Source organism: Stenella coeruleoalba (assembly GCF_951394435.1).
Source record: "Stenella coeruleoalba genome assembly, chromosome: 15".
Classification (NCBI taxonomy): Eukaryota; Metazoa; Chordata; class Mammalia; order Artiodactyla; family Delphinidae; genus Stenella; species Stenella coeruleoalba.
Genome location: NC_137161.1, coordinates 46,551,988 through 46,579,673, shown reverse-complemented (window position 1 = coordinate 46,579,673; position 27,686 = coordinate 46,551,988). Strand labels below are relative to the sequence as shown.

General features: G+C 42.3%; 3 protein-coding genes across 7 annotated transcripts in view; 2 read left to right on the top strand and 1 right to left on the bottom strand.

Annotated features, from left to right (window-relative positions):
• NAA20 (N-alpha-acetyltransferase 20, NatB catalytic subunit) overlaps positions 1-679 on the top strand; it is a gene marked incomplete at its 5' end in the record, with an annotated part of 29,628 nt that extends 28,949 nt beyond the window's left edge. For both annotated transcript variants that reach the window (XM_079945957.1, XM_079945956.1), the window contains one exon: positions 163-679. In XM_079945957.1, the coding sequence (XP_079802083.1) occupies positions 163-248 (86 nt within the window). In that variant the 3' untranslated portion in view covers positions 249-679. The remainder of the gene's footprint in view (positions 1-162) is intronic.
• Positions 191-25,452, bottom strand: CRNKL1 (crooked neck pre-mRNA splicing factor 1). Of its 4 annotated transcripts, none has more exons than XM_079945953.1 (16): positions 25,304-25,452; positions 23,563-23,715; positions 22,612-22,703; positions 21,641-21,799; positions 21,010-21,176; positions 12,057-12,235; positions 10,726-10,896; positions 9,130-9,321; positions 8,087-8,146; positions 7,341-7,421; positions 6,357-6,596; positions 4,830-4,931; positions 4,126-4,374; positions 1,899-3,228; positions 813-942; positions 191-328 (listed from the first exon to the last, which is right to left on the bottom strand). In XM_079945953.1, exons 1-14 carry the CDS (start codon positions 25,352-25,354, stop codon positions 3,043-3,045), a joined length of 2,082 nt encoding a protein of 693 aa, XP_079802079.1. In that variant the 5' UTR covers positions 25,355-25,452; the 3' UTR covers positions 191-328; positions 813-942; positions 1,899-3,042. The 4 variants fall into 4 exon arrangements, with proteins under 4 accessions (XP_079802079.1, XP_079802080.1, XP_079802081.1 ...); XM_079945954.1 differs by having other exon boundaries at positions 813-2,056; positions 2,991-3,228; XM_079945955.1 differs by having other exon boundaries at positions 2,991-3,228.
• A 99-nt stretch (positions 25,453-25,551) lies between these two features.
• The window catches only part of CFAP61 (cilia and flagella associated protein 61), a 260,039-nt gene continuing 257,904 nt past the window's right edge, over positions 25,552-27,686 (top strand). Inside the window, exon 1 of the mRNA XM_079945951.1 lies at positions 25,552-25,584. The gene's annotated coding sequence lies outside the window, so the exon portion shown is untranslated. The remainder of the gene's footprint in view (positions 25,585-27,686) is intronic.

The window sequence follows — 27,686 nt, the reverse complement described above, 5'->3', positions numbered from 1 at the left end:
GGGTTTGGTGTACTTGTGATTGAGAATCACTTACAAATACATTTCTCTTAGAATATGGTAGAAGTGGGGGTAGGGGACAAAACCTCTTAACCTATACACTTTAAATTTGATATAAAATATTCTGACATTTGGGTACTTACATTAAACTTTGCTTCCTAACAGATATGAGGAAAGCACTTTCCAGGGACACTGAGAAGAAATCCATCATACCATTACCTCATCCTGTGAGGCCGGAAGACATTGAATAACCATGAGCAGTGGTTCTTAGGCTGATGATGCTCCAGATATTTTATGGACAATATTATTTTCATTAGATGATCCTGGAGCTCTATTAGGAGAAAAGGGAATTGTTTAGATCTTAAAGACTTCAAGAAAAAAACAGGTTATAAACTTGTCCTGTTTCCTATTAGCAGTATCATACCTTCTAAAGCTGTCCACTGTAATAAAATTCAGCCAAAAAAGGCAGCTAGGTCAAAAGGAAACATTCCACTGTTATGGTTCATAATGTAATATTCATGGTATGCTAGGGAAAAAGCTTGCTCCAATCTCCTCCTCAATTCTGTGCCTGAGAACCACTGCTGCATATATATTTTTTATTTTGTATTGAACTGTTAATTGAAGCTTTAAAAGCATATATGGAATGTGTAAATCTAAGATGTATAATAAAATGCACTGTTGACTCGAGTGTTTTCTGGAAGGTTTTTGGTCATTTATAAACGTCAGGTTATCAGGATTGAAGAAGGTCATCATTTAGGGTATGTTGTTTCCCTTACATTTTTCATTTATATACAAAGCATTGTTTAATTGCTTACTTGGACAGTCCCTGCCCAGCACACTTAAGCGTCCTTCTTATTGCAAAGTTCTTCCCAGATACTTGTTTCCATACTGCTGGTCTCAGGTCTTTTCTTTGTCTAGTCTCACAGTGCTTTGCTTAAATCCTGCCTTTCAACAAAATACAAAAAGATGCTAAAATAAAGGGGAAAAAGAACCTAATTCCCAAAGAAAGGCCACGTAATTAGATCACAGGCTAACCACATATTTTCATGTGTAGTTTTCATCGCATGCAGTATCTGAAAATATCCAGTGAGTAACAGTAGCTGAAGAAAACGAAATAAATCACAGAAATGATTATTAAAACCCTGTTACTTTTGAAAGGACTGACTTTGGTGGAGTTGAGGGTGAGAGAGAAGTGAGGTTCTCCCACGAGAGTAATTTCTTCTTTCATGCATTTCACACTGGCACATTACCTGCCCGAAAGTGGCCTTAGGAGTTTACATGAGAACCTGACTGCTAGTTTTTTTCCTGACACACACATGTGACACAAACAGAACATGATTATGATTAGTCACTTACTTAGAGTAGCATCTGGCCTGTTTTCATCTCACCCCGTGGCCCTGTGTACTTAGCCAACTCAGAGCAGTGCTCCTCTTCTCTGACTGGACAGACCTTGGAAATCAACAGTCAGAGCCTCTGATCCCAGCAGCTGAAGCTAGTCAGGTGACTGAAGTAGCCAGGCTAAGAGCAGGTTGCTTTCACCTGCTAGTCCTATTTCCTTCTGCCCCCAATTTTCAAGATACAATTTAACACTGTATTGATCAGCTTTTATTCCCTTGGGTGAATAATACACTTGAAAATGTAATAATAAATTTGCAAACAGTATATTTGCTAATTGGCCTTATAGGTGAAAAAAACACAAAGATACGGTTCTAGTCAAACAGCTTGTGTGGTGAACCAAAAAAAAAATAGGCTTGAGAAATACAGGCTGGATTAAAGGAAACAATCTCTCAGATGAGTTAATTAAGGCAAGTATTTTTTGCCTGAGAATATAAGCAGCATATCAGCCAGCAAGTACATTATCATCTTGTGCTGCTTTGTTTCATGACTTAGCATATAGTTACCTCAGCTGTTTTTCACGTTCTAAATCGAGGCTAAGTTGAACGTGTCAGGTTTTACAGGTAGACAGTCTACTGCAGCACGCCGGGCAACATTTACTGGTGCTCTAGGTAGAGATGATTCCCTTGTCCATTAAGTTTGGGAAGCACAGCCAGCATTGCACCTGGGGATTCACAATGTATAGGGAGTGTTATCAAGGGCCCTGAGAAGCCTAACTATGAAGAGATTTGTCAACAAGGCTTAACCCTTAACCTAGGGTTTCCCAAACTCACTGGAGCATGGGACATTGTTTTTCACAGCTCTTGCATTACTATTCTTTAAACAAGCCACTGCAGAGCTCAACTAGTTTGGGAGACTGATTACAGCATAACTGAAATTCAACTAAAATGTTTTTGGTAAAAAAAAAAGACCTTGTTCAGTAATACAGTAACTGTAAATTATTTTCTAACTAGTGTTTTCAAAAACACTTAGTATAAATGGCCATTAAGAAGGTATAGCTATTTAGAAGTTAATCTAAGCACATTCAATTCCACAAGGAATGAACGTTATTTAAGAAAGTGGCCAGGAATGAACATTTTATTGAGCACTTACTCTGTGCCAGGAATACTCCCTTTCTAATTTAATCTTCAAAATGAGCTGGCAAAAGCCCATTTTATGAGTGAAGAAACTGAAAATAAATGTTATGTATCACCAAGTGGCAGAGCTGGGAATGGAACTCAAGTCAGTGTGACTCTTAAGATGTAAATAAGTTACAGGATTCAGATGAATGCATAAAACATCTTTATGAAGAAGGCAAGCATGAGAAAACTTCACCTGAAAAGTTACTGTGAGATGTGACTGAGAACTTCTAAAAAAAGACTCTTTCAAAATTTTGCAGTTCGATCTAAAAGACACGCTAAGTGTTACCTTAAGGATTTCCTAATGCATGATGCATTAGGACAACACAAAATGTTGAGACTCAAAGAAATCCAACAGTTAAAAAGATTCCTTTACTTGCAACCCACCGTAACTAACCCAAGAACCTTTTAAAAATAATTCAAAAGTAGCTGCCAAAGATTCCCATCGATTCATCACTGGTGAAATATCCAAAAACTTACAGGAGTTGCAAGAGTTCCAAACTATACATCTATGAAAATAATAAAACATCTCTCAACAGGAACAGGAAGGCCCGGACTCCTGCTCGGCAGCGTCCGCATCTGGGTCTTCCTCGCCAGGCTCCTTCTCCTGCTGCTGTTTCTTCCACAGTTTGGCCATGGCCAGGAGCTTGAGGTTGGGCTGGTTGGCAGCATCTTCCGGAAAGATGTAATCATAGTATTCTTCCCAGCCTGCATCCGACTACAGGAAAAAAGTAAAACAGTTAAAAGATAAGCTAACACAAGGCTGGAATACGTTTCAGTTAAAGTGGAGAATTCTCACTGGGAAACCCAGGGTTCAAATTCAACTTACCTTCATTGTGCAAAACAACATCAAAGTCTACTTGGAAAGCAGAATTTTCAAAGAGAAATTAGAAGGGCCTGGCCTGGTAGAGTGGGAGTAATTGCTGTTGGATGGGTGTTGCTGCAGCTGTAGCTCACTGAGAGCTACAACCTGGTGGAAAATGCCCTAAAAATCTAAGCATAGCTCCTGTATGGTCAATCGAAAAGACAGTCAGTGTCTTCAACCCCATCTTGCAGTCTTACGTGAGTCTTTAAATTTTTAAAGATTTACTTAGTATTTACCCAATAGTGAAAGCCATAAATCTGTGATTATCCTGACACCCTGCCTTTGAATCCCACCTCCAATCGGGCACTGATTTCACTTCCTAAAGGTTGCCCTGGTCCCAGCTCCCAACACCACCTTGCTTTGCTTACAATAGCCTCCCAACAGACCCTCCTCCAACGAAGCCCCTCAAATCAACCCGCAGGAGACACCAACTGTGTCAGAGCTTTACTACAGCCTACAAAGCCTCCACCCTGACCTCCTGCTTAATGCTCCGGAAATACATTTCATGCAGTTTCTGGAACCAAGCACCAGGAAGAACCTTTGCCAACCCCCACCCCCCACCGTTCTCCAGCCCTGGGTGGACCATACACCCTGCTGTGTTGCCATGGTAGCCAGACTGTGACCGTCTCCTCCAGCTGTCAACCCCCTTTCTCAGATTGTATACACACCACTTCAAAGTATGCATTTCAAAGTCGGGTGCATTTCTGCTCAGCTGGCAGGGAAGGACCAGCTCAGGGGCTCAGTTCTTACCCCATCATCAGCTTGGACCTTTCTTCTCTTCTTGACTTTCTCTGGCATGAGTTGGTCTACTCTCTCCTTATCTGATACTGTTCCAAATTCATCTTCAAAGCTTCGCCAAGATTCCAGCAACATAAGTCTCTCTTCCTTTTCTTCACAGTTCCGCATGGTTTTGTTAGCCTCTTCATAAATTTGTCTGCATTTAGCCAAACTTCCTTCCTTCCCTGAGGACAACTCAAACTGTGCAAAACTGATCCATACCTTAAAAAATATTATTAAAGAACCAAATTATCCATGTCACCCAGAAAACAATGTAATAATAAAGCTAATTTCTTGTTAGTGACATCTGAGCATAGTAACATGTTCATCTCTAGTATTTCAATACAACAGACTGACTAGATGCTTCTATATAGGAATGGTGAAGCAGTCTGCTTCTACATCCAATTAGGTGTCTGAAATAGTCTCAAAATCCTGAAGTTTAATTTTTTATTCAACCCTACGATATCCAAGTTATTTACACGCAGTATAAATATTGACCTGGTATAAGCTTAACATTCCAAAGTCCTCTGAGACTCACAAGCTCTCTGTAAAAGTAAGGAAATCATATAAAATAAATATATTAAAAAATCCCACACACTTAAAATATAGAAATACACTATTTCTTCTGGACTGCTGATTCAAGCAAAATTAAAGATAACCCACAATGCACAGGATACCTTGACATGTTGTGTCCGTTGAAGCAATCGTCGGTAAAGATTTCGTGTTCTTTCAGTTTCTTCCTGCTCAATTTCAAAATCAATATATGATTTCCAAAGCACCTAAGAAAGATAACCTCATAGGTCAGTCTTGACATTTAAGAAGCAACATGCCCCTATCCAAAGTACAGCCTAACTAGCATTCTAACCTAGGAAATCTAGGAACCTAGAACTTTCATGACCAATTAAGGAACAGACTGTATGTGGATACAAGAAATAATACTGGTGTTTACAGACTGGCCAAAATTTGGCTAAGTGTCTACATTATGAGAAAAAAGACCTTGGGTTCACTTTTGGATTCTCTTCTAGACTTATCAAAAGAGCAGGGTAACTTGCCAAACCTCCCAGGCACTGTCATGAGGCTGCCACAAACCACGGACTTACGGGGAGAAAACAGGCCTAGATCAGCCAGTACACACCGTTTTTGTCTCCACTCTAAGTTCCCTGATATGCCTGAGTCCAACTCAACAAGCATCCAGGGCACAGCTGCCCACCCGCCTGGCACAGCCCGTCAGGGCACAGGGACCAGGAAGATGTGGCCCAGACGCCTGGAGGCCGCAGTCTGTGGAGCGGCTGAGGCCAAGTGATGGGACCAGTGACACATAGAGCCCTGCCCAGTGCAGTCAGCAGGGCCTGGTGAACCGCTCAGTGCAGGGTCACACCAGAGCGAGAGTCACTGAGCGAGCTCAGTGGTTCCTGAGAGGTTCACGCTGTCCTAGCTGTTGTTTGGTGCCACCTCGCGGCTCAAGCTTAGATCCTGACGGGATGATTTCAGGCCCTGTGGCCAGCCAGGCCGGCCTGGACAGGGGCAGTGGTACCTCCAGGAACATCCTGGTTTAGTGAGAGCCTAATCCAGGCAAAACTGCACCAGAGGGATCCGGGGCTGTGCAGTCTCAACCTTTACCTCCTTTGTTCTCCAGGTGGCCTTGACTGCGCTGCCCTGGCTCATCCTCTTTAGCCTTCTGTTAGGAGAAAGGGAGGAGGGCTTCCCTGGTGGCGCAGTGGTTGGGAGTCTGCCTCCCGATGCAGGGGACGCGGGTTCGTGCCCCGGTCCGGGAGGATCCCACATGCCGCGGAGCGGCTGGGCCCGTGAGCCGTGACCGCTGAGCCTGCACGTTCGGAGCCTGTGCTCCGCAACGGGAGAGGCCACAGCAGTGAGAGGCCCGCGTACCGCCCAAAAAAAAAAAAAAAAAAAAAAAAAAAAAAAAAAAAAAATATCCACGAAAAAGAGAAAGGGAGAAGATCCCACCCATAAGATCCCAATTCATCCTGGCGTCACAGTGGGGCTGTGTTGTGCTGTGCTACCCGACTAGAGAGGGCTGCTTCCCCCGCCTTCCTGTCTCCAAAACAGGAAGTCCTAATCTGAGTGAAAAAGACTATAGGTGAGATGGTCTTTATACTCTAAGAGGCACACATATTCACAAGGTCATCTGAGGTAACACTGGGCAAGCGTCTAAGATAAAGCCATAGTCACCCCGCGGGCCTCACCTCCGGCATGTCCAAGCGTGGCTGACTGATGGCTAACTCGTAGATGGCCCGGGCTCTCTCGATATCGCCAAGGATTGTCTCTAATTCTGCAAATTTAATCCAAGAGGTACAATTTTCAGGCCCAAATTCCAGGAACTTTTCATAAAGCTTCCGGCATCTGTCAAATTCTCGAAGCTGTAGCTCCAGTTCTATGTAACCTTTAAATAACTTGTTCTTCGGACACTTGCCTATGGAAGTTCCCTGGAAAAAAAGATAACCGACTGCTGTGATGTCTGAGTGGGTCTGACTTGTGCAGACATCCTCAGCCTGGCCTAGAAGCTGTTCTCTGCTGAGCAACAGCCTTGGCACATCAACACGGCGCACCACCCTCTCCCTCTGCAGTAATGCACTGCTCAAACTGGCTCGACAGAGACCAAAGGAAACCCTCCAATTCACTCAGCTGTCAAGTCGGCCTGTTGTGCAAGAGATATAGTGTTCCAGAACTGTTCGGAAAACTATTTTGAATTTCACCTGGTTTCTCAGGATGTCCTAGTGAATGCAGATGTCAGATGGACAACACCTCCCATGAGTAAAAGGATAATCAAGGGACGAACCCTGCTGCCCACAGCCAGGGTGAGAGTAGCTTACCAGAAGGATAGCTGCATCTGATCCTATTAAGAAATTTTAGAACACTTGTTAAGAGGAAGGTGCACTTAATACACCAAAAATCTTGTACAGGATCAGAATACTAAAGAGCTAAGATCCGATGTCTCTAGCCGGAGGAAAGATCTGAAACATCTCTAACTGTCCAATGTTGACACAGAATAACTTAAGCATCATCACCCAATCTTTCTTCAAAGGCCGTGCTTTCGAACAAGTCTCAGGTTATAAAGGCACGGTATTTCTGCTGCCTTCTCAAGAGGAATCACATAACCTGTAAGCATTAAGATTTTAATTTCCTTCTCGAAGGACTTAATGATGCATCTTGAGCCTTTCTTTACTCACCAAAGCTCTTCTGGCAAATGGTAAATTTTTCTGTCTTATTTCAAACTGTGCATACAGTAACCACATTTTGGCAAATGTGAACTAGAAAACAAAAGCGCAAAAACTCACATAAGTTAAATTTAAATTAACAAGGGCCACAGACGAACTTCCCTAAAGCTACAGAGCTAGGACAGATGTATCTTTTCATTTATAAGCTAAGAAGACAATATTTGACAGAAATTAGGAACAGTAATCTAGGCACTTCACTATAACGCAGGGCTCTGCAGCCCCTACTGAGAGGCAGCTTGGTTTGTGGGTGTGCTGTGATCAGGCAGAACATGGCCCTCTATTCTAGAAGGCAACTCGGTCAACACCTGTGTCTCTCATGCTGGGAAATACACAGAGATCATGTGTCAACCATCCCCAGAACACGCGTGTTCCCTGCGCCTGCAGACGACCACACAGGTGCCAGCAGCCGGTTGGCTGTCCCCTCTCATGCTGAGCTCAGTCTCTTCTGATTACCATCCTCCTGGAATTTTTCCATTAGCATATATATCAGTCATTGGTCACTTAACACAGGCTGCCTGCTCAACTAGACTGTAAGCTGTTTTCAGAGGCAAAGAGTGTATCTTATTCTTATTTATGTTTTCCACAGAGCCTAGCACAGGGAAGAGCCAATCAATAAATATGATTTCACTGAATTATTTCACAAGTAACAGATGCAGGAGTTTGATGTGTCTGGAACAGAACATTTAGAGCAAACATACCTTTTTATGAGGAATGAGTTCCAAAGAGGCTTGGTAAACTTGTCTTGTCCTCTCCGGATCCTGCATTAGGATAAGAAATTTGCACAAAATATTTACGTCTATTACTAATACTAATTTTACTATTACTAATATATACCCCTAACATTGAATATGTTCCTACAAGTTATTTTCAAACCCTGATTGCATTTATGATCAAAATTGAACTGCCTCTGGCCATCAAACTTTGATCACAGAATCACCCACAATACAGCCCTCAAACTCTTTCGCCTGACAGCAGAAACAAAGATGTTCTACAGTCTCGGATCAGCAGCAGAAAGTTAACATTTTCCTATTAACTTACACACAACCAATTTCTGAAAATTTGCTAAAAGTAAGAATGTGCAATCCAGCTGTGATCCCTCTTCATGAGAAAACCCAGGAAACTATAGATAATGAAACTAAGGGCTAGTTCATTGTTCCCTTTCAAGTTCCAAGTAATAATCTTGTTGCATCTCAAGGTTTAAAAAAAAATACAGCAAAACTAAAAACCACCTCACTTATGTCCACTACAGGTGTAGAGTTTAAAACGTGGCAGAGGGGACTTCCCTGGTGGCATAGTGGTTAAGAACCCGCCTGCCAACGCAGGGGACGTGGGTTTGATCCCTGGTCCAGGAAGATCCCACATGCTGCAGAGCAACTAAGCCCGTGCACCACAACTACTGAGCCTGCGTACCTAGAGCCCACGAGCCACAACTACTGAAGCCCGTGTACCGCAACTACTGAGCCCACGAGCCACAACTACTGAAGCCCATGCACCTAGAGCCCATGCTCCACAACAACAGAAGCCACCGCAATGAGAAGCCCGTGCACTGCAACGAAAAGTAGCCCCCGCTCCCTGCAACTAGAGAAAACCCATGTGCAGCAACGAAGACCCAACGCAGCCAAAAAAACCCCAAAAAACAAACAACCTTATAAAATGTGGTATCAGTTCCCAGCCGCGCCAGCAGGGCCAACGCGCAGGGGGAGGAGCCCGCCCCCAGCCACCCCAGGACTAGGCTCTGCACCTTCGCCTCCAGCTCCTCGTAGAGGGCGTAGTTGATCCACAGGTAGATGTAGCGCTTCCAGTGCCTCTTCTCCTGCACAGGCGGCACGTTGGCGATGGCTCGCTCGTAGACTTCCCGCACCGTCTCTGCCTCTGCGTCGCTTTCAACCAAGCGCAAGTAATCGAACCATGCATCGTAGTTGTGCGGGTTAGCCTAGAAAGATAAGGTTAATAATTAGAAACCAAACCCAGAGCTGCACCTGCGGGACTATGTGAGCTGAAAGAAGGCAGCAGACTGACTTTCTGTACTCTAGCAACTTTTTTCTAGACTTTACAGGCTATTTCATTTAAAAATACCATTCCTGAGGTTCTATAATAGAAAAGGAAAAGGACTATAGAAGACAGACTATTAGCCAGAGGTTCCCCCAGCAAAGCCCCTTTTATCTACAACAGCTTATTTTTTTGGACTATACCAATTTTTCATTTTTTTTTCAAGAAGGTGTAAGTGGAAAAATGACTTAGAGACAAATACATAAAGATCAATAACAACTGATGTTTTTTCCTTTTTTGTTTTTTTTAATGCAGCAGCAAATGGTAATCAGAGTAGACCCCTGCTCTGGTGGTGCCCTGGATGCCTCTCCTCCACAGAGGTGAAGGGTGCCAGCTCCCCGTCTTCCCACCCTGGCAGCCACCGCACTTGGCTGAGTAAAGACCCCTGATTGAGGGTCTGGGGCACATGAGTGGGTGACGTGGAGATGAAGCACACTGAGAACTGGTTTCTGGAAGTAGTATCCATTGGTGGGTCAGTCATCCCTGGCCAGACTGAAATGTGACTGTCTCATCTCCTGCTCCAGGACTTTCTGCAACTGCCCTGATTCCCGCCCATTATCCAAGCCTGCTCCTCCAGCTTCCTATTGATTCTGTAAACCTCCCAGTATCTATAGCTATGAAAATAGACATCTATTTTTTTATGTGTCTTTGTTTATATATGTGACTCCATAGCACTATGCCTAGATTTAAAATTACGATGGAATTATACCATGCTCACAACTGCAAAACCTGCCTTTTCAATTAACAGCAATATGTCTTGAACATTATCTTGCTGACCCCATTTAACACCAGACTTAGTCCTTTGTTTGGAGATATCTTAATTAATTTGGCCAAGCAGAAGTATTTTAAAATACAGAGCAGAGCAGTAAAGGAAAACACTACTACCTTTGAATTCAAATCAAAATAGTACCTTACAGACAGAGATGAGAATGGAACCCTAACTACAATATGTCTTTTGTTCAAGCAATTAAGCCAAAAGGTAATGTATAAAAATGGGTTTTTTCGATCAATCTCTGACTCTTCCATCTTCTTTAAAAAGTGAGCTCAAATGGATTTCAGATTGCTTTTGCTCAAGTTCTTTGTGTATAATCAGCAACCAACAAAGTGACTTCCAACATGCGAGTGGCAGAGCAAATCCAAGCGCTGTCTGCTTGCCTTTTCTACCAGCCCCGTTTACCTCCCCATCTGGAATGCCAATTTACTGCACACACAGGACGGAGAGCGATGCTGTGGCCCAGGACTAGCCAGCAGGTCCCTGCCAGCACAACCACTCACCGCCAGTGCTCACCTTCACCTCCTCCTCGTACTGGAACCTCCGTTTGCTCACGATGATGTCTTCAATGCCCCGCCTGTCACCAAACTTCTTCTCAAAGATGGTGTAATTTTTAAAGAGTTCCTGGGCTTCCTGCTTTGAAATTCGATCCAGGGCGTACTTATAGATCACTCGTACCCTCTCAAACTGAAAGCAGACAGGATGATTATCTTCCAGAACACAGTATTCTCATTCTAGCCACAACTTGAAGAGTAATTATGACATAAAACATTACTTGTAAGTTAGATTATGAGGCCTCAAAATGCCCGAAGTACGACTTTTCTTCTCCCTTTTGTTGAGGTACTTTTAGCCAGGATGGACTGACACTCTCCTCTGAGCCCCACATTTAACAGTGTACCTAACGCTGCCAGCTGGATGTCGTCCATGCATCTCAGACTCACCCAAGCTCGCTCCTCCCGCCCAGCTGGGTCGTTGTCAGACTCCCCGTCCTGGGCAGTCACACCCACCACCCTGATCACACACCTGCTCTGTCAGGGGCCTCCCCAACTCCTCTCTCCTGCATTCCTCACACTGGCTGCTTCCACAGCCCTGCCCTTTCTACCTCCTCAACACAGCCCTTCACTTCTCCCCAGGCCTCTGCCGACCCACCTCCATTTCTCCCTTGACCATGTGAAAAGCGCCCCCATGCCCACTCTGCCGCCCTCTTCCCAATACACTCTGCATGAACCAGCCAGAGGCTCCCCTCACAGCACAGATGACATCCGACCACCTCCTGCTTAAGACCCTCCACACTTCCCACCGGCCTGAGGACAGAATCTGAACTCACCTCTGGGACCTGTGCAAGACCCTGCATTCAGATCCCAGCCAACCCCTCCCCCTCCTGTATTATCTGAGCTACATTTCAGGATTATTTTCCATACATACTATGGGAGAAAATAACTGACTTCTCGTGGGACAATCTCTGTTTCCATTTCATATTCTGTTCTCTGTACTGAGGGCTCTGGGGCTTTTTGTTTCCCAGGTTCATTACCTGTAAAGCCCTTTAATCAGAGTATCAAATGTCTCTCAGTTTACAGATAATATTCTCATTTAGGTTTAAAGACTTAATTTTGAAGCAGAGCACAACAAAATTAAGACAGTTATAATATAATCCATAATCACTCACTCCCAACCTGCAGCTTAGCCAGATATATGCTGTTTTCCTTGAGAAATCACATTTTCATATCTTGAAAGCATTTTCTCCAAGGATAAGTGAATAAGAAAATGTAAATGCACTCAATGTGCACAAAAAGTAATCTTTTCTAAGCTGTTTTGCAACATAATCAAGTTCCTTCAAGTTTACTTACTTCTTTCTGATTTTCCTCAAATTTGGCAAAGGCAACATAAAGGTGTTCATCCATATGTTCATCCCCAAAGAATTCGACAGCTCTCTCATACACCTTCCGCGCATGGGCAAAGTAACCATGCTTTTCTTCAAAGCGGGCGTACTTGATCCAGTTCTTCACATCAGGGTGCACAAGAACAAGTGAGCGGGATTAAAGAAAAACCAGGCAGAACAACGTGGCTTAAAAAGCAAAAACCCAAACCCAAATCCAGAACCTCAACACCACACACTGTGGGTGGCTAACAGGGGTGATAACACATGTACGAAGGTGGAGACCCACTAACCTGTGGCCACCCAAGAGGCCGTGTCTTGTCTGTGTGGCCTCCTCCAACTCGTATTCAGTATTTCAGGAGTGGTACAAACAGGAGTTTGGAGCCACGAAAAAGCTGAAGCCTATGACTAGTCACGTGATCTGGACAAGTCATTAATCTTATCTAAGCCTCAGTTTTATCATCTATAAATAGAGGAAAATAATACCAACCAACCTCATTTGATGATTGCCAACTTTAAATGAGAAAAATGTGTGTAAAGCTCTTAGCAATTTCAGGCCAAAAGAATGTGCTCAACAAATGGCACTTTTTGTAGTATCTGCTCAATAACATTAATATTTGAATTACTGATTAAGCAAAAAAACATGTGGGAGGAGTCAAGATAGCTGAATAGGAGTACATGGAGCTCACCTCACCCCACAAATACATTAAGAATACATCTACATATGGAACAGTTCTCACAGAGCACCTGCTGAACACTTGCAGAGGACCTCAGACACCTGAAAGGGCAAGAAAGATCCCTGCGTAACCAGGTAGGACAAAAGAAACAAAAAGAAGAGGAAGGGGGATGGGACCTGCGCCCCTTTGGGGGAGCTTAAGGAGTGGGGAGGCTCCCGCACCCAGGGAAGCCCCCTCCCTGGTGGGGAGATCAGCTGGGACAGAAGGGGAGCTTCAGGGGCTTGCAGAAGAGCGCAGCAACTGGTCTGTGGCAGGCAGGACAGAGTGTGACCTACACAGATGGTCCCTGCCTCAGCCCTGCACACCCCAACCTGAGACGTGTGTCTGCCAGTGCAGAAGGGGCTGGGTGCTGGAACATGGCGTTGGAGAGCAGATCCGGGGAGAAGACTGCCGTTGGCTGCACAGAGACAGCCTGGAGGGACAGGAGTGCGGAGCTCCGGCAACCAGGAACGTTTGTGGAGGAAGCTGGGGCTGCCATTGCAGCCTCCTTCTCCACGTACCAGGCCCTGCCTCCACATGCACTGGGAGGGACTCCCACGTGGGTGGGCTTGAACACCCCAATTCCTGGCCCAGCCCCCTCCGACCTGAACCCAAGGAGGAACAGGCCAAGACACATATTGTTTTTTTTTTTTTTATTTTTGCGGTATGCGGTCCTCTCACTGTTGTAGCCTCTCCCGTTGCGGAGCACAGGCTCTGGACACGCAGGCCCAGTGGCCATGGCTCACGGACCCAGCTGCTCTGCAGCATGTGGGATCCTCCCGGACCAGGGCACGAACCCGTGTCCGCTGCACTGGCAGGTGGACTCTCAACCACTGCGCCACCAGGGAAGCCCCCAAGACACATATTAATCAAAGTGACAAAAATTAAATACAAAGAAAAAATATCAAAGCAACAAGGGAAAAGCAACAAATAACATACAAGAGAATCCCCATGAGGTTATCAGCTGATTTTTCAGCTGAAACTGCGGGCCAGAATGGCGTGGCACCATATATTTAAAGTGATGAAAGGGAAAAACGTACAACCAAGAATACTCTACCCAGCAAGGCTCTCATTCAGATTCAATGGAGAAATCAAAAAATTTACAGACAAGCGAAAGCTAAGAGAATTCAGCACCACCAAACCAGCTTTACAACAAATGCTAAAGGTACTTCTTTAGGTGGAAAAGAAAAGGCCACGACTAGAAACAAGAAATGGGAAAGCTCACTGGTAAAGGCAAACATAAAGTAAAGGCAGGAAATTATCCACACACACGTTATCAAAACCAGTAACCGTGAGAAGAGGAGAATACAAATGCAGGAAATGGGAAATGCACCTGAAATTAAGAGACAAGCAACTTAAAACAACCTTGTGTATATATATACATAGACTGCTATATCAAAACCTCATGGAACCTGCAAACCAAAAAACTACAATAGATACACACACACAAAAGCAATCCAAACACAACACTAAAGACAGTCATCAAATCACAAGACAAGAGAACAAAAGAGGAAGGGAAGAAAAAAACCTACAAAAACAAATCCAAAACAATTAAGGAAATGGCAATAAGGACATACATATCGATAACTACCTTAAATGTAAATGGATTAAATGCTCCAATCAAAGAACACAGACTGGCTAAATGGATACAAAAACAAGACCCGTATATATGCTGTCTACAAGAGACCCACTTCAGATCTAGGGACACAGACTGAAAGTGAGGGGATGGAAAAAGGTATTCCATGCAAATGGAAATCAAAGCTGGAGTAGCAATACTCATATCAGACAAAACAGCCTTTAAAATAAAGACTTTTACAAGAGACAAGGAAGGACACTACATAATGATCAAGGGATCAATTCAAGAAGATGTAACAATTGTAAATATAGAGGCACCCAACATAGGAGCACCTTGATACATAAGGCAAATGCTAACAGCCATAAAAGGGGAAATCGATAGTAACACAATAATAGTGGGGGACTTCAACATCCCACTTTCATCAATGGACAGATCATCCAGACAGAAAATCAATCAGGAAACACAGGCCTTTAAATGACACATTAGACCAGATAAACCTAATTGATATTTACAGAACATTCCATTCGAAAGCAGCAGAATACACTTTCTTCAAGTGCATATGGAACATTCTCCAGGATAGATCACATATTGGGCCACACGTCAAGCCTCGGTAAATTTAAGAAAATTGAGATCATATCAAGCATCTTTTCTAACCACAACGCTGTGAGATTAGAAATCAATTACAGGAAAAAAACTAAAAAACACAAACACTTGGAAGCTGAACAATATGTTACTAAACAACCAAGGGATCACTGAAGAACTCAAAGAGGAAATCATAAAATACCTAGAAACAAATGACAACAAAAACACAACAGTCCAAAACCTACTGGATGCAGCAAAAGCCGTTCTAAGAGGGAAGTTTACAGCAATACAATCTTACGTCAGAAAACAAGAAAAATCTCAAGTAAACAACCTAACCTTACACCTAAAGCAACAAGAGAAAGAAGAACAACAAAAACCCCAAAGTTAGTAGAAGGAAAGTAATCATCAAGTTCAGAGCAGAAATAAATGAAATAGAAAAAAACAATAGGAAAAAAAATCAATGAAAAGCTGGTTCTTTGAAAAGATAAACAAAACTGATAAACCTTTAGCCAGACTCATCAAGAAAAAAAAGGGAGACGCCTCAAATCAATAAAATTAGAAATGAAAAAGGAGAAGGTACAACTGACACCACAGAAAAACCAAGGATCATAAGGGACTACTAAAGCAACCATACGCCAATAAAATGGACAACCTAGAAGAAATGGACAAATTCTTAGCAAATTCTTAGAAAGATACAACCTTCCAAGACTGAACCAGGAAGAAATAGAAAACATGAACCGACCAATCTCAAGTACTGAAGTTGAAACTGTGATTAAAAACTTCCAACAAACAAAAGTCCAGGACTAGATGGCTTCACAGATAATTCTATTGAACACTTAGAGAAGAGTTAACACCGATTCTTCCGAAACTTTTCCAAAAAATTGCAGAGGAAGGAATACTCCCAAGTTCATTCTACAAGGCCACCATCATCCCAATACCAAAACCAGTAAAAGGTACCACAAAAAAAGAAAATTACAGGTCAATATCACTAATGAACACAGATGCAAAAATCCTCAACAAAATACTAGCAAACCTAATCAAACAATACATTAAAAGGATCATACACCATGATCAAGTGGGATTTATCCAAGGGATGCAAGGATGCTTCAATATCTGCAAATCAATCAGTGTGATACACCATGTTAACTGAAGAATAAAAACCATATGATCATCTCAATAGATGCAGAAAAAGCTTCTGACAAAATTCAACACCCATTTATGATAAAAACTCTCCAAAAAGTGGGCACAGAGGGGACATACCTCAACATAATAAAGGCCATATATGACAAACCCACAGCTAACATCATACTCAATGGTGAAAAACTGAAAGCATTTCCTCTAAGATCAGGAACAAGGCAAGGATGTCCACTGTCACCACTTTTATTCAACATAGTTTTGGAAGTCCTAGGCATGGCAATCAGAGAATAAAAATAAAAGGAATCCAAACTGGAGAGAAAGTAAAACTGTCACTGTTTGCAGACGACATGATATTATACTTAGAAAATCCCAAAGATACTACCAGAAAACTACTAGAGCTCAATCTGGTAAAGCTGAAGGATACAAAATACACAGAAATCTCTTGCATTCCTATACACTAACAACGAACGATCAGAAAGAGAAATTAAGGAAACAATCCCATTTACCATCACATCAAAAAGAATAAAATACCTGGGAGTAAACCTATTATGTAAGAAGGCAAAACACTTGTACTTAGAAAACTATAAAATGCTAATAATGAAAGAAATCAAAGACAACACAAACAGATGGAAAGATATAACATGTTCTTGGATTGGAAGAATCAGCATTGTCAAAATTACTACACTACCCAAGGCAACCTAGAGATTCAATGCAATCCCTATCAATGGCATTTTTCACAGAACTAAAAGAAAAAAAGTTTTAATCTGTATGGAAACACAAAAGACCCCAAACAGCCAAGGCAATCTTGAGGGAAAAAAACAGAGTTGGAGGAATTAGGCTCCCTGGCTTCAGACTATACTACAAAGCTACAGTCATCAAAACAGTATGGTATTGGCACAAAAACAGAAATATAGATCTAGAGAACAGGACAGAAAGCTCAGCGATAAACCCACACACCTATGGTCAACTAATCTACGACAAAAGAGGCCAGAACATAAAATCGAGCAAAGATAACCTCTTTAATAAAGGGTGCTGAGAAAACTGGATAGTTACATGTAAATGAATGAAATTAGAACACTCCCTAACACCATATATAAAAATAACCTCAAAATACATTAAAGAACTAAATGTAAAGCCAGATACTCTGAGAGGAAAACAGGCAGAACACTCTGACATAAATCACAGCAACATCTTTTTGCTTCCACCTCCTAGAGTAATGAAATTAAAAACAAAAATAAATGGGACCTAATTAAACTTAAAAGCCCTTGCACATCAAAGGAAACCGTAAACAAAACGAAAAGAGAACCCACAGAATGGGAGAAAATATTTGCAAATGAAGCAACCAACAAGTGATTAATCTCCAAAATATACAAATAGCTCATGCAGCTCTATATCAAAAAAACAAACAACCCAATCAACAAATGGTCAGAAGATCTAAACAGACATTTCTCCAAAGAGGACAGAGAGATGGTCAAAATGCACTTGAAAAGATGCTCAACATCACTAATTATTAGAGAAATGCACATCAAAACTTCCAACTTCCAAAACCAATGAGGTATCACCTCACACCAGTCAGAATGGTCATCATCAAAAACTCTTCCAACAGGGCTTCCCTGGTGGCGCAGTGGTTGAGAGTCCGCCTGCCGATGCAGGGGACACGGGTTCATGCCCCGGTCCAGGAAGATCCCACATGCTGCGGAGCGGCTGGGCCCGTGAGCCATGGCCGCTGAGCCTGTGTGGCTAGAGCCTGTGCTCCGCAACAGGAGAGGCCACAACAGTGAGAGGCCCACGTACCGCAAAAAAAAAAAAGTCTACAAATAATAAATGCTGGAGAGGGTGTGGAGAAAAGGGAACTCTCTTGCACTGTTGGTGGGAATGTAAATTGATACAGCCACTATGGACAACAGTATGGAGGTTCCTTAAAAAACTAAAAATAGAACTACCATACCACCCAGCAATCCCACTACTGGGCACATACCCTGAGAAAACCATAATTCAAAGTCATGTACCACAATGTTCATTGCAGCACTATTTACAATAGCCAGGACATGGAAGCAACCTAAGTGTCCATTGACAGATGAACAGATAAAGAAGACGTGGCACATATATACAATGGAATATTACTCAGCCATAAAAGAAACGAAAGTGAGTTATTTGTAGTGAGGTGGATGGACCTAGAGTCTGTTATACAGACTGAAGTAAGTCAGAAAGAAAAACAAGTAACATATGCTAACACATATATATGGAATTTAAAAAAAAAAGGTTCTGAAGAACCTAGGGGTAGGACAGGAATAAAGACGCACACATAGAGAATGGCATAGAGAATGGACTTGAGGACACGAGGAGAGGGGAAGGGTAAGCTGGGACGAAGTGAGAGAGTGGCATGGACATATATACACTACCAAATGTAAAACAGGTAGCTAGTGGGAAGCAGCCGCATAGCATGGGGAGATCAGCTCAGTGCTTTGTGACCACCTAGAGGGGTGGGATAGGGAGGGTGGGAGGGAGTTGCAAGAGGGAGGGGATATGGGAATATATGTATACGTATAGCTGATTCACTTTGTGATACAGCAGAAACTAACACACCACTGTAAAGCAATTATACTCCAATAAAGATGTTTGGAAAAAAACACAAACTACACATAGAACTACCATATGATCCAGCAATCTGAGCATACATCTGGAGAAAACTGTAATTTGAAACAATACATGTACCCCATGTTCATTGTAGCAGCATTTACGATAGTGAAGACATGGAAACAACCTAAATGTCCATTTACAAAGGAATGGATAAATGAGATATTGTACATATATACAATGGAATACTACTCAGCCATAAAAAAGAACGAAATAATGCCATTTGCAGTAACATGGATAAATCTAGAAATTATCTTACTAAGTGAAGTAAGTCAGGCAGAGAAAGACAAATATATATCACTTATATGTGGAATTTAATTTTAAAAAATGATACAAATGAACTTTTTTGCAGAGAGAAACAGACTCATCGATCTTGAAATCAAACTTATGGTTACCAAAGGGGAAATGTCAGGGGAAGTGATCGATTGGGAGACTGGGATTAACATATACACACTACTATATATAAGATAGATAACAGGGACCTACTGTATAGCACAGGGAACTCTACTCAATGTTCTGTGGTAACCTATATGGGAAAAGAATCTGAAAAAGAATGGATACATATATATGTATAACTGATTCACTTTGCTGTACACGTGAAACTAACACAACACTGTAAATCAACTATACTCCAATAAAAATTTAAGGAAAAAAAAAAAGGAAGTTCCCTAGCAGTCCAGTGGTTAGGACTTGGCGCTTTCACTGCCATGGTCCAGGTTCAATCCCTGGTCTGACAACTAAGATTCTGCAAAGGTTCGTGGCGCAGACAAAAAAAAAAAATCTTAAAAAGAAAGAAAGGAAGAAAGAAAAAAACATGTCACAAAAGGAAAACTTCTAACCAGAGCCAAAAGAGAAAGTTCTGAATTACCATTTACTTCTTCACAGGACGTATGTATTTTTAATCTACCTTCCGTGAAGAAATCGTTAATTTCTTAAGTAGTAATACATTCAAATAGGGCAACGATGTAAAGAGTGCAGGCTCTAAAGCGGCTACTGGGTTCAAATCCCATCTCCATCACTACCCGAGAGACCCTCTCCTGCCTGTTTCCTCATCTGTAGAATGAAGCAATTTCCTGAGTCACAGGGCTGTGGTGGGGATTAAAGGACAATATCTGTAAAGTGCTTAGAATAATGCATGGCACAAAGCAGTCACTATAAATGCTGTTGTTAAACTAGTAATATCAAAATGAGTAGTCATAATTAAGATGTTAAAATTGCATAATAAAGTTGTCTTGGATCTCGCAGTAGTTATGTTCTATGAAGTCATTCTGCCTAGCAAATACCAAATCACTGCTCCTAGGGGAAATACACACACACACATATATATACACACACACACATCTCACACAGATTGTGATTTTAAATCCTAAAAACAACTAATGTTGGTAGATTCTATTTTCTTTATTTTATGAAAGAGAAAACAAGTCTCAGAAGTGTTAAGTGACTTGCCTGAGGCTGCCCACTAACTGGTGCCAGAGAAAGGATTCAGCCCCATGCAGCTGGCCCCAGAGCTGAAGTGTCTCTCTCTCCCCTGTACCGCCCCCCGCCATCCCTTGCTCCGGTCATCCTTGCAGGACAGCAGAGACAGAAGGCAGATGATTGTCTTGTTTGTCCTCAACTGGGACCATGTGCCTTGGGTGATTCAAAGTTTTCATCACTCTGGGCTTGTCTGCAACTGACTGCCAAAGTACCACAAATACTGATTTTGGGTTTACAAATAAACTTTAGCAAATAGGAGAATTCACAAGTACAAGAACAGTGAAAAAGTAGAATCAACTATTTCAAGTTCCTGAGAGTGCTTTCCCGTGTTACCATCTCCTCTTCAGAGTCAGCCCACAGCGGGAACTTTTACCTTCCTTTTAAAGATGAGGACACCAAGGCTCCAAGGAGTTACCCGATGCATTGAGGTCACATGGCTAGTAAATGGTAACCCTCTAGATCGACTCCAGTACCAGGGCTAATGACCAACATACACCCCAGAACAAACCAGGACCCAATGCAGCGGCCAGGGCCTTAGGATGTCACCTTCCACAAGGAACCACAGTGTTAATGCCAAAGTATAAACAGACCAAAGTCTCACTGGAAAAGATTCAATTATCCAGACCACAAACTTTTTTTCTGACCAACCTGTGTCCCTAGAAAATATAAACGAAGTCTACGCAGCAGATGTTGACTTCTAGGCCAACATCAATGACCACATGTCCCAACCAGACCACAGCCCCACGGGAGTGCAGCACCTGGGAAAAGGGCACCACGCAGACCCGTCCAAAGGATATAGCGTTCATAAATGGTGCGGGCCCGATCCACCTCTTTGTATCTCAGCTCGAAGTTGATGTAGGAGTGCCAGGCCTGCTCCTCTGGCTGCCACTCCATCCAGCGCTCGAACACCTGCCGGGCACCCGCCATGTTCCCCAGCATCTCCTCCATGTACGTGTACTTGTACCTTTAACAAAATCATCCCAAATTATCTGTCATGGTCAAAATGACTTAGGGAAAAAAACAGTCTCTGGCAATTTCTAGCTCTAACTTTGTTAAACATGAAGAAGATTTAGGGCTTTATCTTCCCTAAAGGTTAAGTCAAACATGTTTTCTTATTAAAATGTAAATCTGAAAAGGATCAACCATTGGAAAAAAGGATTTTTCTCCTCAAAAGTTGCTTAGTTTGACAAGATGATTTTTATGCATAAAAGATTACAACCAAAATTTGTTTTGATTACACAGCTATTATACATTGAGATTATAACTTAGCAGACTAAAGGACATTAAAAAGTACTGATAGTATGTTTAAAGAAAAAATAAGATGTAAGATTAAATATATATACGATCACAACTATAAATAAAATAAATACACAAAAATGTGGATATTTGTAGTCTACAAAAAGCCATTTCAATAGATCAGAAACTTACCAGAACTGGTTGACGCGAGGCAGAGTCGTTATGGCCCGGTCCCAGATATTTCGGGCATGGTTGACCTGGCGATTCTTCATTTCCATTTCTGCATATTTCAGCCAGAGTGTAATATTTCGATAGTCCACATCCAAAGCACGTTCGTATATGGATCGAGCCCTAGAGAAGATTTGGAGGGTATCAGAAACAGTACACGCAACACACATGGCAAGCATTTGAAACCGTCTGCAGTGCTCTGCTATTCTGTCAGGTGTTTACCATGAGCCAGGTTCTGGGCATAAAAAGGTGAAAAGATCTGATGTTCTCAGGAACCTTAACAAGACTCAGAGAAAGACTGACATGCGTGTAATTGCAACGCAATGTGACAAATGTTATAGTCAAGGTCTGCACAAGGAAGTAGAGGGGAAAGAAATGAAAACGTCTGGTGGAAAAGGCCAGGCAGTAGGTAAGAACTTGGGAAAAGTTCCAGAGGCCAAGGTGGGTAGGGAGGATGCTCAGTGCGGGCAGAGAGAACAGCCAGATGTCAGGTTGAGGAGGCAAGATGTGTCCAGGGAGCGACAGGTGCTCGGGCCCAGCCAGAGCAGGGGGCATGCTGGGAGAACACAGAAAAGGGGACAACAGGAAGGCTCAGGCTGTGATGTCATCTTTTTGGCCACTGGTTTTCAGTGGAACAATTTTTATTAAAAAAAAAAAATCCCAATATGGAGACAGCAGATGGAACTGCACTTCTCTGGCTATAAAGTGTGTGCCCATGGCGAGACCCACCTTGGAGAGCCTCCACTGCTCCCCCCAGGACTGTTCCACCACAGTGGCTCTCACGCCCCTCAAAGGAACCCTAGGGTCCCATGGAACAGACTTTGAAAACTACTACCAGAGACACACGGTTTTACTCGTGCTTTAACTTTTTCTGTTTTAGTATCTGGTAATTTATGAATTTTTATTTATACAATTACATGCTCAGTGATTTTTACCTTTGAATCTCCTTTAGACTCTCTTCCCATTGTGCATATTTTATCCAGTTACTAATCACAGTCCTGTTTTTTCTTATGTTATCTTCAAAAGTCTGGCAAAAGGCAAAAAGGGTCAAATTAAAGGGAAAATAACTAAAAATGATATCGTCTTTTGTCTATTGATCTTTGTACTAAGAAGTTTATTCATTTTGCTCTTATTTAAGAGAAATTACATCCTGGAAGCCTCAAGAAATAAGAAACCTACTAAAGAAGGTTATGGTCACAAGTATTTCCTTAAAGTCTTACATGCAAACAGAGAGAAAAACTTCAGATAAAAAGAATTATTAGTAGAATTGTTGATATTTTCTCTTATTGCTCATGACAACTAACTGGTACTTTAATATACTCTACACTTTTCCTAATAAGAAAACGTTTTTACCTATTTAAGTCCTCTCAATGTCTCAGAATTTCATACACAGCTCATTGAGGATAACTAATAAGTAGAGGATATCTAATAAGTAGATACAGTAAGATTAGCAGTTTAAAATGATCCCACATCCTAGGGTGAGAAGGTTGGACCAGATCCCCAAGTCTTCTCGCGGCTCTATCCCAGGTGTTACCTCTTAACACACAAGGCGGTACAGACAGAAGAACATAATGCAATCTCGCTAATTCCACCCCTCCTCCAGCTGTCTGTTGTTCTGCCTGTTAAACTTCCACTCATCTTTGTTTCAGCACCAAACATTCTGTCTCTGATGGATTTAATTTCTTTAAGACAGACAACTCATGGCATATTTCATAGAGCTCAGCACAATGCAATCACCTGGTAACCAGAAGTTATACTATTCATGTGGCTAGAAACACTCACCTCTTCTTAGCTTCTAGTCTCTCTAACCAGTGAGGAACTTTTCAAACTCTGACCTATAAATTCTTAACAACATCAACAGACTAAAAGATATCACATGGACCCACCTTCCTCTTCCTTAGTTTGTAATCATTTAACTCTTCTTCATCTGTGATCTTCTGTTGAGGGGGAGGTGGAAGAAGCTCAAGTTCTCTTTCCTTAGCTTCTCTTAGCAGTTGCTCTGCAGTTATCTGCACCTCAGCTGGGGCTTTGTTTTTCACCTTTTAAGACAAGAAACATTTCTATTTTTAGCAAGTGCTCTTCACAACAAGGTTTAAGAAACAAATGAACATATTTTTGGATGTGAACTTTATAAACATTACTACAAGATGCCCTCTTTGCATGACATGCTCCCATTTCTCTATGAAACAAGGTAAAAAAAGTATTTTCTATCTTATGCAGGTTATCTGTTACAAAGCCATAGATAAAAGCCTCAAGAGACAAGATAGCAAAACCAGCAAGTTTTCCCTTTTAGAATAGTGTAATAATAAACTTGGAGGCTGCCTTGGTAAAATTCTCACAAAAGGTTTTATCAAGATGTGTGCCATTTCTTATCTGGCATTTCAACCTCTATTTACAGAAGTCTTCAACTTCTGCCCCAGGTGGATAACTGCGTTTGACTTTTCATGGCATTTCAAAGACATATTCAGTAAGTTCCCATCATTAGACTGTAAGCTTCTTGAGGTCTGAGAGCTGTGCTGTCCAACACAGCAGCCATGAATCACATTTGGTGAGTCCAAACTAGGCTGCAAGTGTAAAACACACACGGGATTTTGAAGACTTAATATGAAAAAGAGAATAAACTACCTAATTAAACTTTTTATATTCCTTACATGTTGGAATGACACTATCTTGGCTACACCAGCTAAATATATAAATTAAAATTCACGTCACCTGTTTTAACATAGCTATGAGAAAACTTACAATTACCTATGTGGCTCATGTTATATTTCTGTGGGACCCATGGAGCCCAATAGAAGTTTATGGAACTGAATTATAAGAAATATTAAGTATTTAATGCCATGTGTAGAATGATGCTAATGAAAATGACGATGGCTCATACCTAATGAGTATTAACTACCAGAAGCTGTGCTATGTGCTTTCTACGCATTATCTCAGGGGGTCATCTACATGGGTATGTAAAGGACAGGCTCCAGAAACAGAGTGGAGGGAGAGTAGCTGTAAATGCTTTATAACAAAGCCTGTCACATATATTAAGCACTCGCTAAGTATTAGCCGCCGACGGAAATATCAGCGCGTTTCAGATATTTTGTTTAATTGCTTAAATTATGCCAACACACAACTCTTCTCATCTACTCTCATTCCCTCCACTCTCAGATGGGTAACTCCTATTCCGCCTTCAAGGGTCAGCTTAACTATCTCTTCCTCAGCAAAGTTTACGCTGGAAACCCCTCACACAAGCCCAGATGCCACGGCATATTCCACTCGGCTTCAGTAGCCTTTGCAAGGTTGCAATTTTACACTTAAGGTATCTTACTGGAGGGCTGCTCGTCGCCCGCCCTCGTTGGAGCCCCCCAGCGCCTAGCGCTTACCCGGCTCAGCTGGTCTGTATCGAAGGACCCCACTCCTTCCCTCGCAAAACACCTCCCCACACTACGGCCCCACGGACACTAGTGTGTCTCCCCGCCCCCCGCCCCCCACCGGCTGGCCCTTCCCTCCCGCTCCCCCGCGGTCCCGCACGGGGTGGGCCGGCTCCCGGGACCACACGCCCCCCGCCCCGGGAACCACTCAGGCGGGACCAAACCCTCTCCTAGGCCTCCTTCCACGAAGCCCCGCGCCGCCGCCTACCTTGGCCACTTTGGGGATCCTCTGCTTCCCGGCCGCGGTGGAGGCCGCCATGGCTGCAACAGCAGACTCAGGCGACCCCTAGACCCCAGAAATGGGCCCAGGGTACTCGCCCGCACCGCAAAGCTTTCCAACAAGCTGGATCCCGGAACGGGAAGCGGAAATGCCTGGAGTGACCTTTGACCTCCCTCTCGCGCCGTGACGGAGGCAACGTCGTTTCTGTGGTAACCGGGCTGCGCGTCCTACTCGGAGCCGCGGTTGGAGTACGGCGTCTGGAGTTGCAGGTGAGGTGGGGAGTGCTGGCTGCCCGGCAGGGAGGCGGGTAGGTTCCGGGGCGTCCGGGGCGCATTCCCAGGTCGCCTCAGGGACTGGGATGACCGTGCGAGGACGGGTGGCTCTGTGGAGCCGCGGCACCGGGCAAAGGGACAGGAACCAGGCTCCGGTCCGGACGCTCGAGGGCGGGGGAAGAGAGGCAGGCCAGAGCGCGAGCTGCTGCGCTCCTCGGCGGCTTGGCGGCTCGGCAACCCGGCGCCGCGGTGCATTCTAGGCTTTGTAGTCCCCGAGGTCTACTCCCACTTGGTTTCTGGACAGGTGTGACCCAATAATTAACTCTAAGGCTTGTAACTAAAAGCAGCTGAAGGTATTTTAAGGCCAGATAATAGAAAAAAGTGAAAATAAGTCATCAGAGTACTAGTAAATAAGCCAGCCTTGTGATCAGATAAGCAGATATTTAAAGTTTCTGTGACTGTCTTAATTTCGTCAATTCTCTTAGCCCCAGTGTCCTTAACTATACGACAAAAATAATATCTATTTCACCAGGTTTAAAGAGAAAATCTATGTAAAGTGCCCAGTAAATGTTAACTGGTATAGTTCTTGACCTGTCTTCAGAAACAGAAAAATTAATTATGTGCACGCAAATGGCTAAGAGAATTTTTAAATAATAGACTTTATTTTTATAGAGCAGTTTTAGATTCACAGAAAAATTGAATGAAAGGTACAGAAAATTCCTATTTCTCCCGACCCTTCCAACCCCCCCACTATCAATAGTAGTACATTTGTCACATTCCTTGGACCCACATTGACACATCACACATCATCATCACCCAGTGTTCATAGTTAACAGAGGGTTCACTCGTGGTGTTGAACAGTGTATGGGATTTGACAAATAATACATTGCCATGTATCCATCATAATAGAATGATAAAGAATAGCTTCACTGCCCTAAAAATCCTTGTGCTCCACCTATTCATCCCTCCCTCCCCTTTTGCTTCTGCAACCACTGACTTTTTGTCTTCAATGAGTCTTTTTCAGAATGTCATATCATTAGAATTATATAGTGTGTAACCTTTTCAGATTGGCTTCTTTCACTTAGTAATATGCATTTAAGATTCCTCCATGTCTTTTCATGGCTTGATGGCTCATTGGTAATTTTTGACAGTTACAAGTCACTTATTTATATATTTATGTACATAGAACTATCACATCTACCTCTGCTTTCAAAATAATAGTGCTTTCAAAAAAATTTTTATGCTGATTTCTCAAACGGAAGTCATTCGTAACTGATATAAAAACATTTGCCATAGCTCTGTACCACCGTATTATTATTTAAACATTTTAAAGTTATCTCATTTTTCAAATCTTGGATAAATTGAATGAGATTTTATATAACTGCGATAAAGAGAAGTAAATAAATAAATAGCTATTAAAATAAAAAGGTATTTCCCTTGAGTTCCCTTAAATTTGTAACTCAACGCAATTGATTTGACAAAGTTTAATCATCTGTAGCTGCCTCTAAAAGATTCAAACACCTTAGAATGTTTTATTTCTGATTGCCTTCCTTCCATCTCACAAATTTTTAATTGTCTGGTAATTCAATTCAGCTATTGTTTTTAAAGCAAAATTTATCATCATTATTACTTTTTTTTTTTTTTCTGGCCATCAGTGCTTATTTAGATACACATGCATGTTTACTAGTCTCTCCCCAGCGTTTCATCTGTATTCCGCTCCTTTCTGAGTTTAATTTTCTTCTTCCTGATATACATCTTTTACTCGTCCTTTCAACTGGGTTCTTTGAATGGTAATTTCTCTCAGTCTTTGTAGTAATTGTCTTATTTCACTTTCATTTTTGAATGATCATTCAGGTAGGTATAGAATTCTAGGTTAATGATTATTTTTACCTCTGTATTTTTAAAATACTGTTCTGGTGGTCGGGAAATGATAGCCCATAGGCCAAATTCAGCACATTATCTATTTTTTGTGTGGCCCGTGAGCTAAGAATTTTTTTTAAACATTTTTAAACAATTGAAAAAAACCCAAAAGAATATTTCAGGATACACTCACTATTATAAAAGTCAAATTTCAGTGTCCATAAAGTAAAATTTTATTG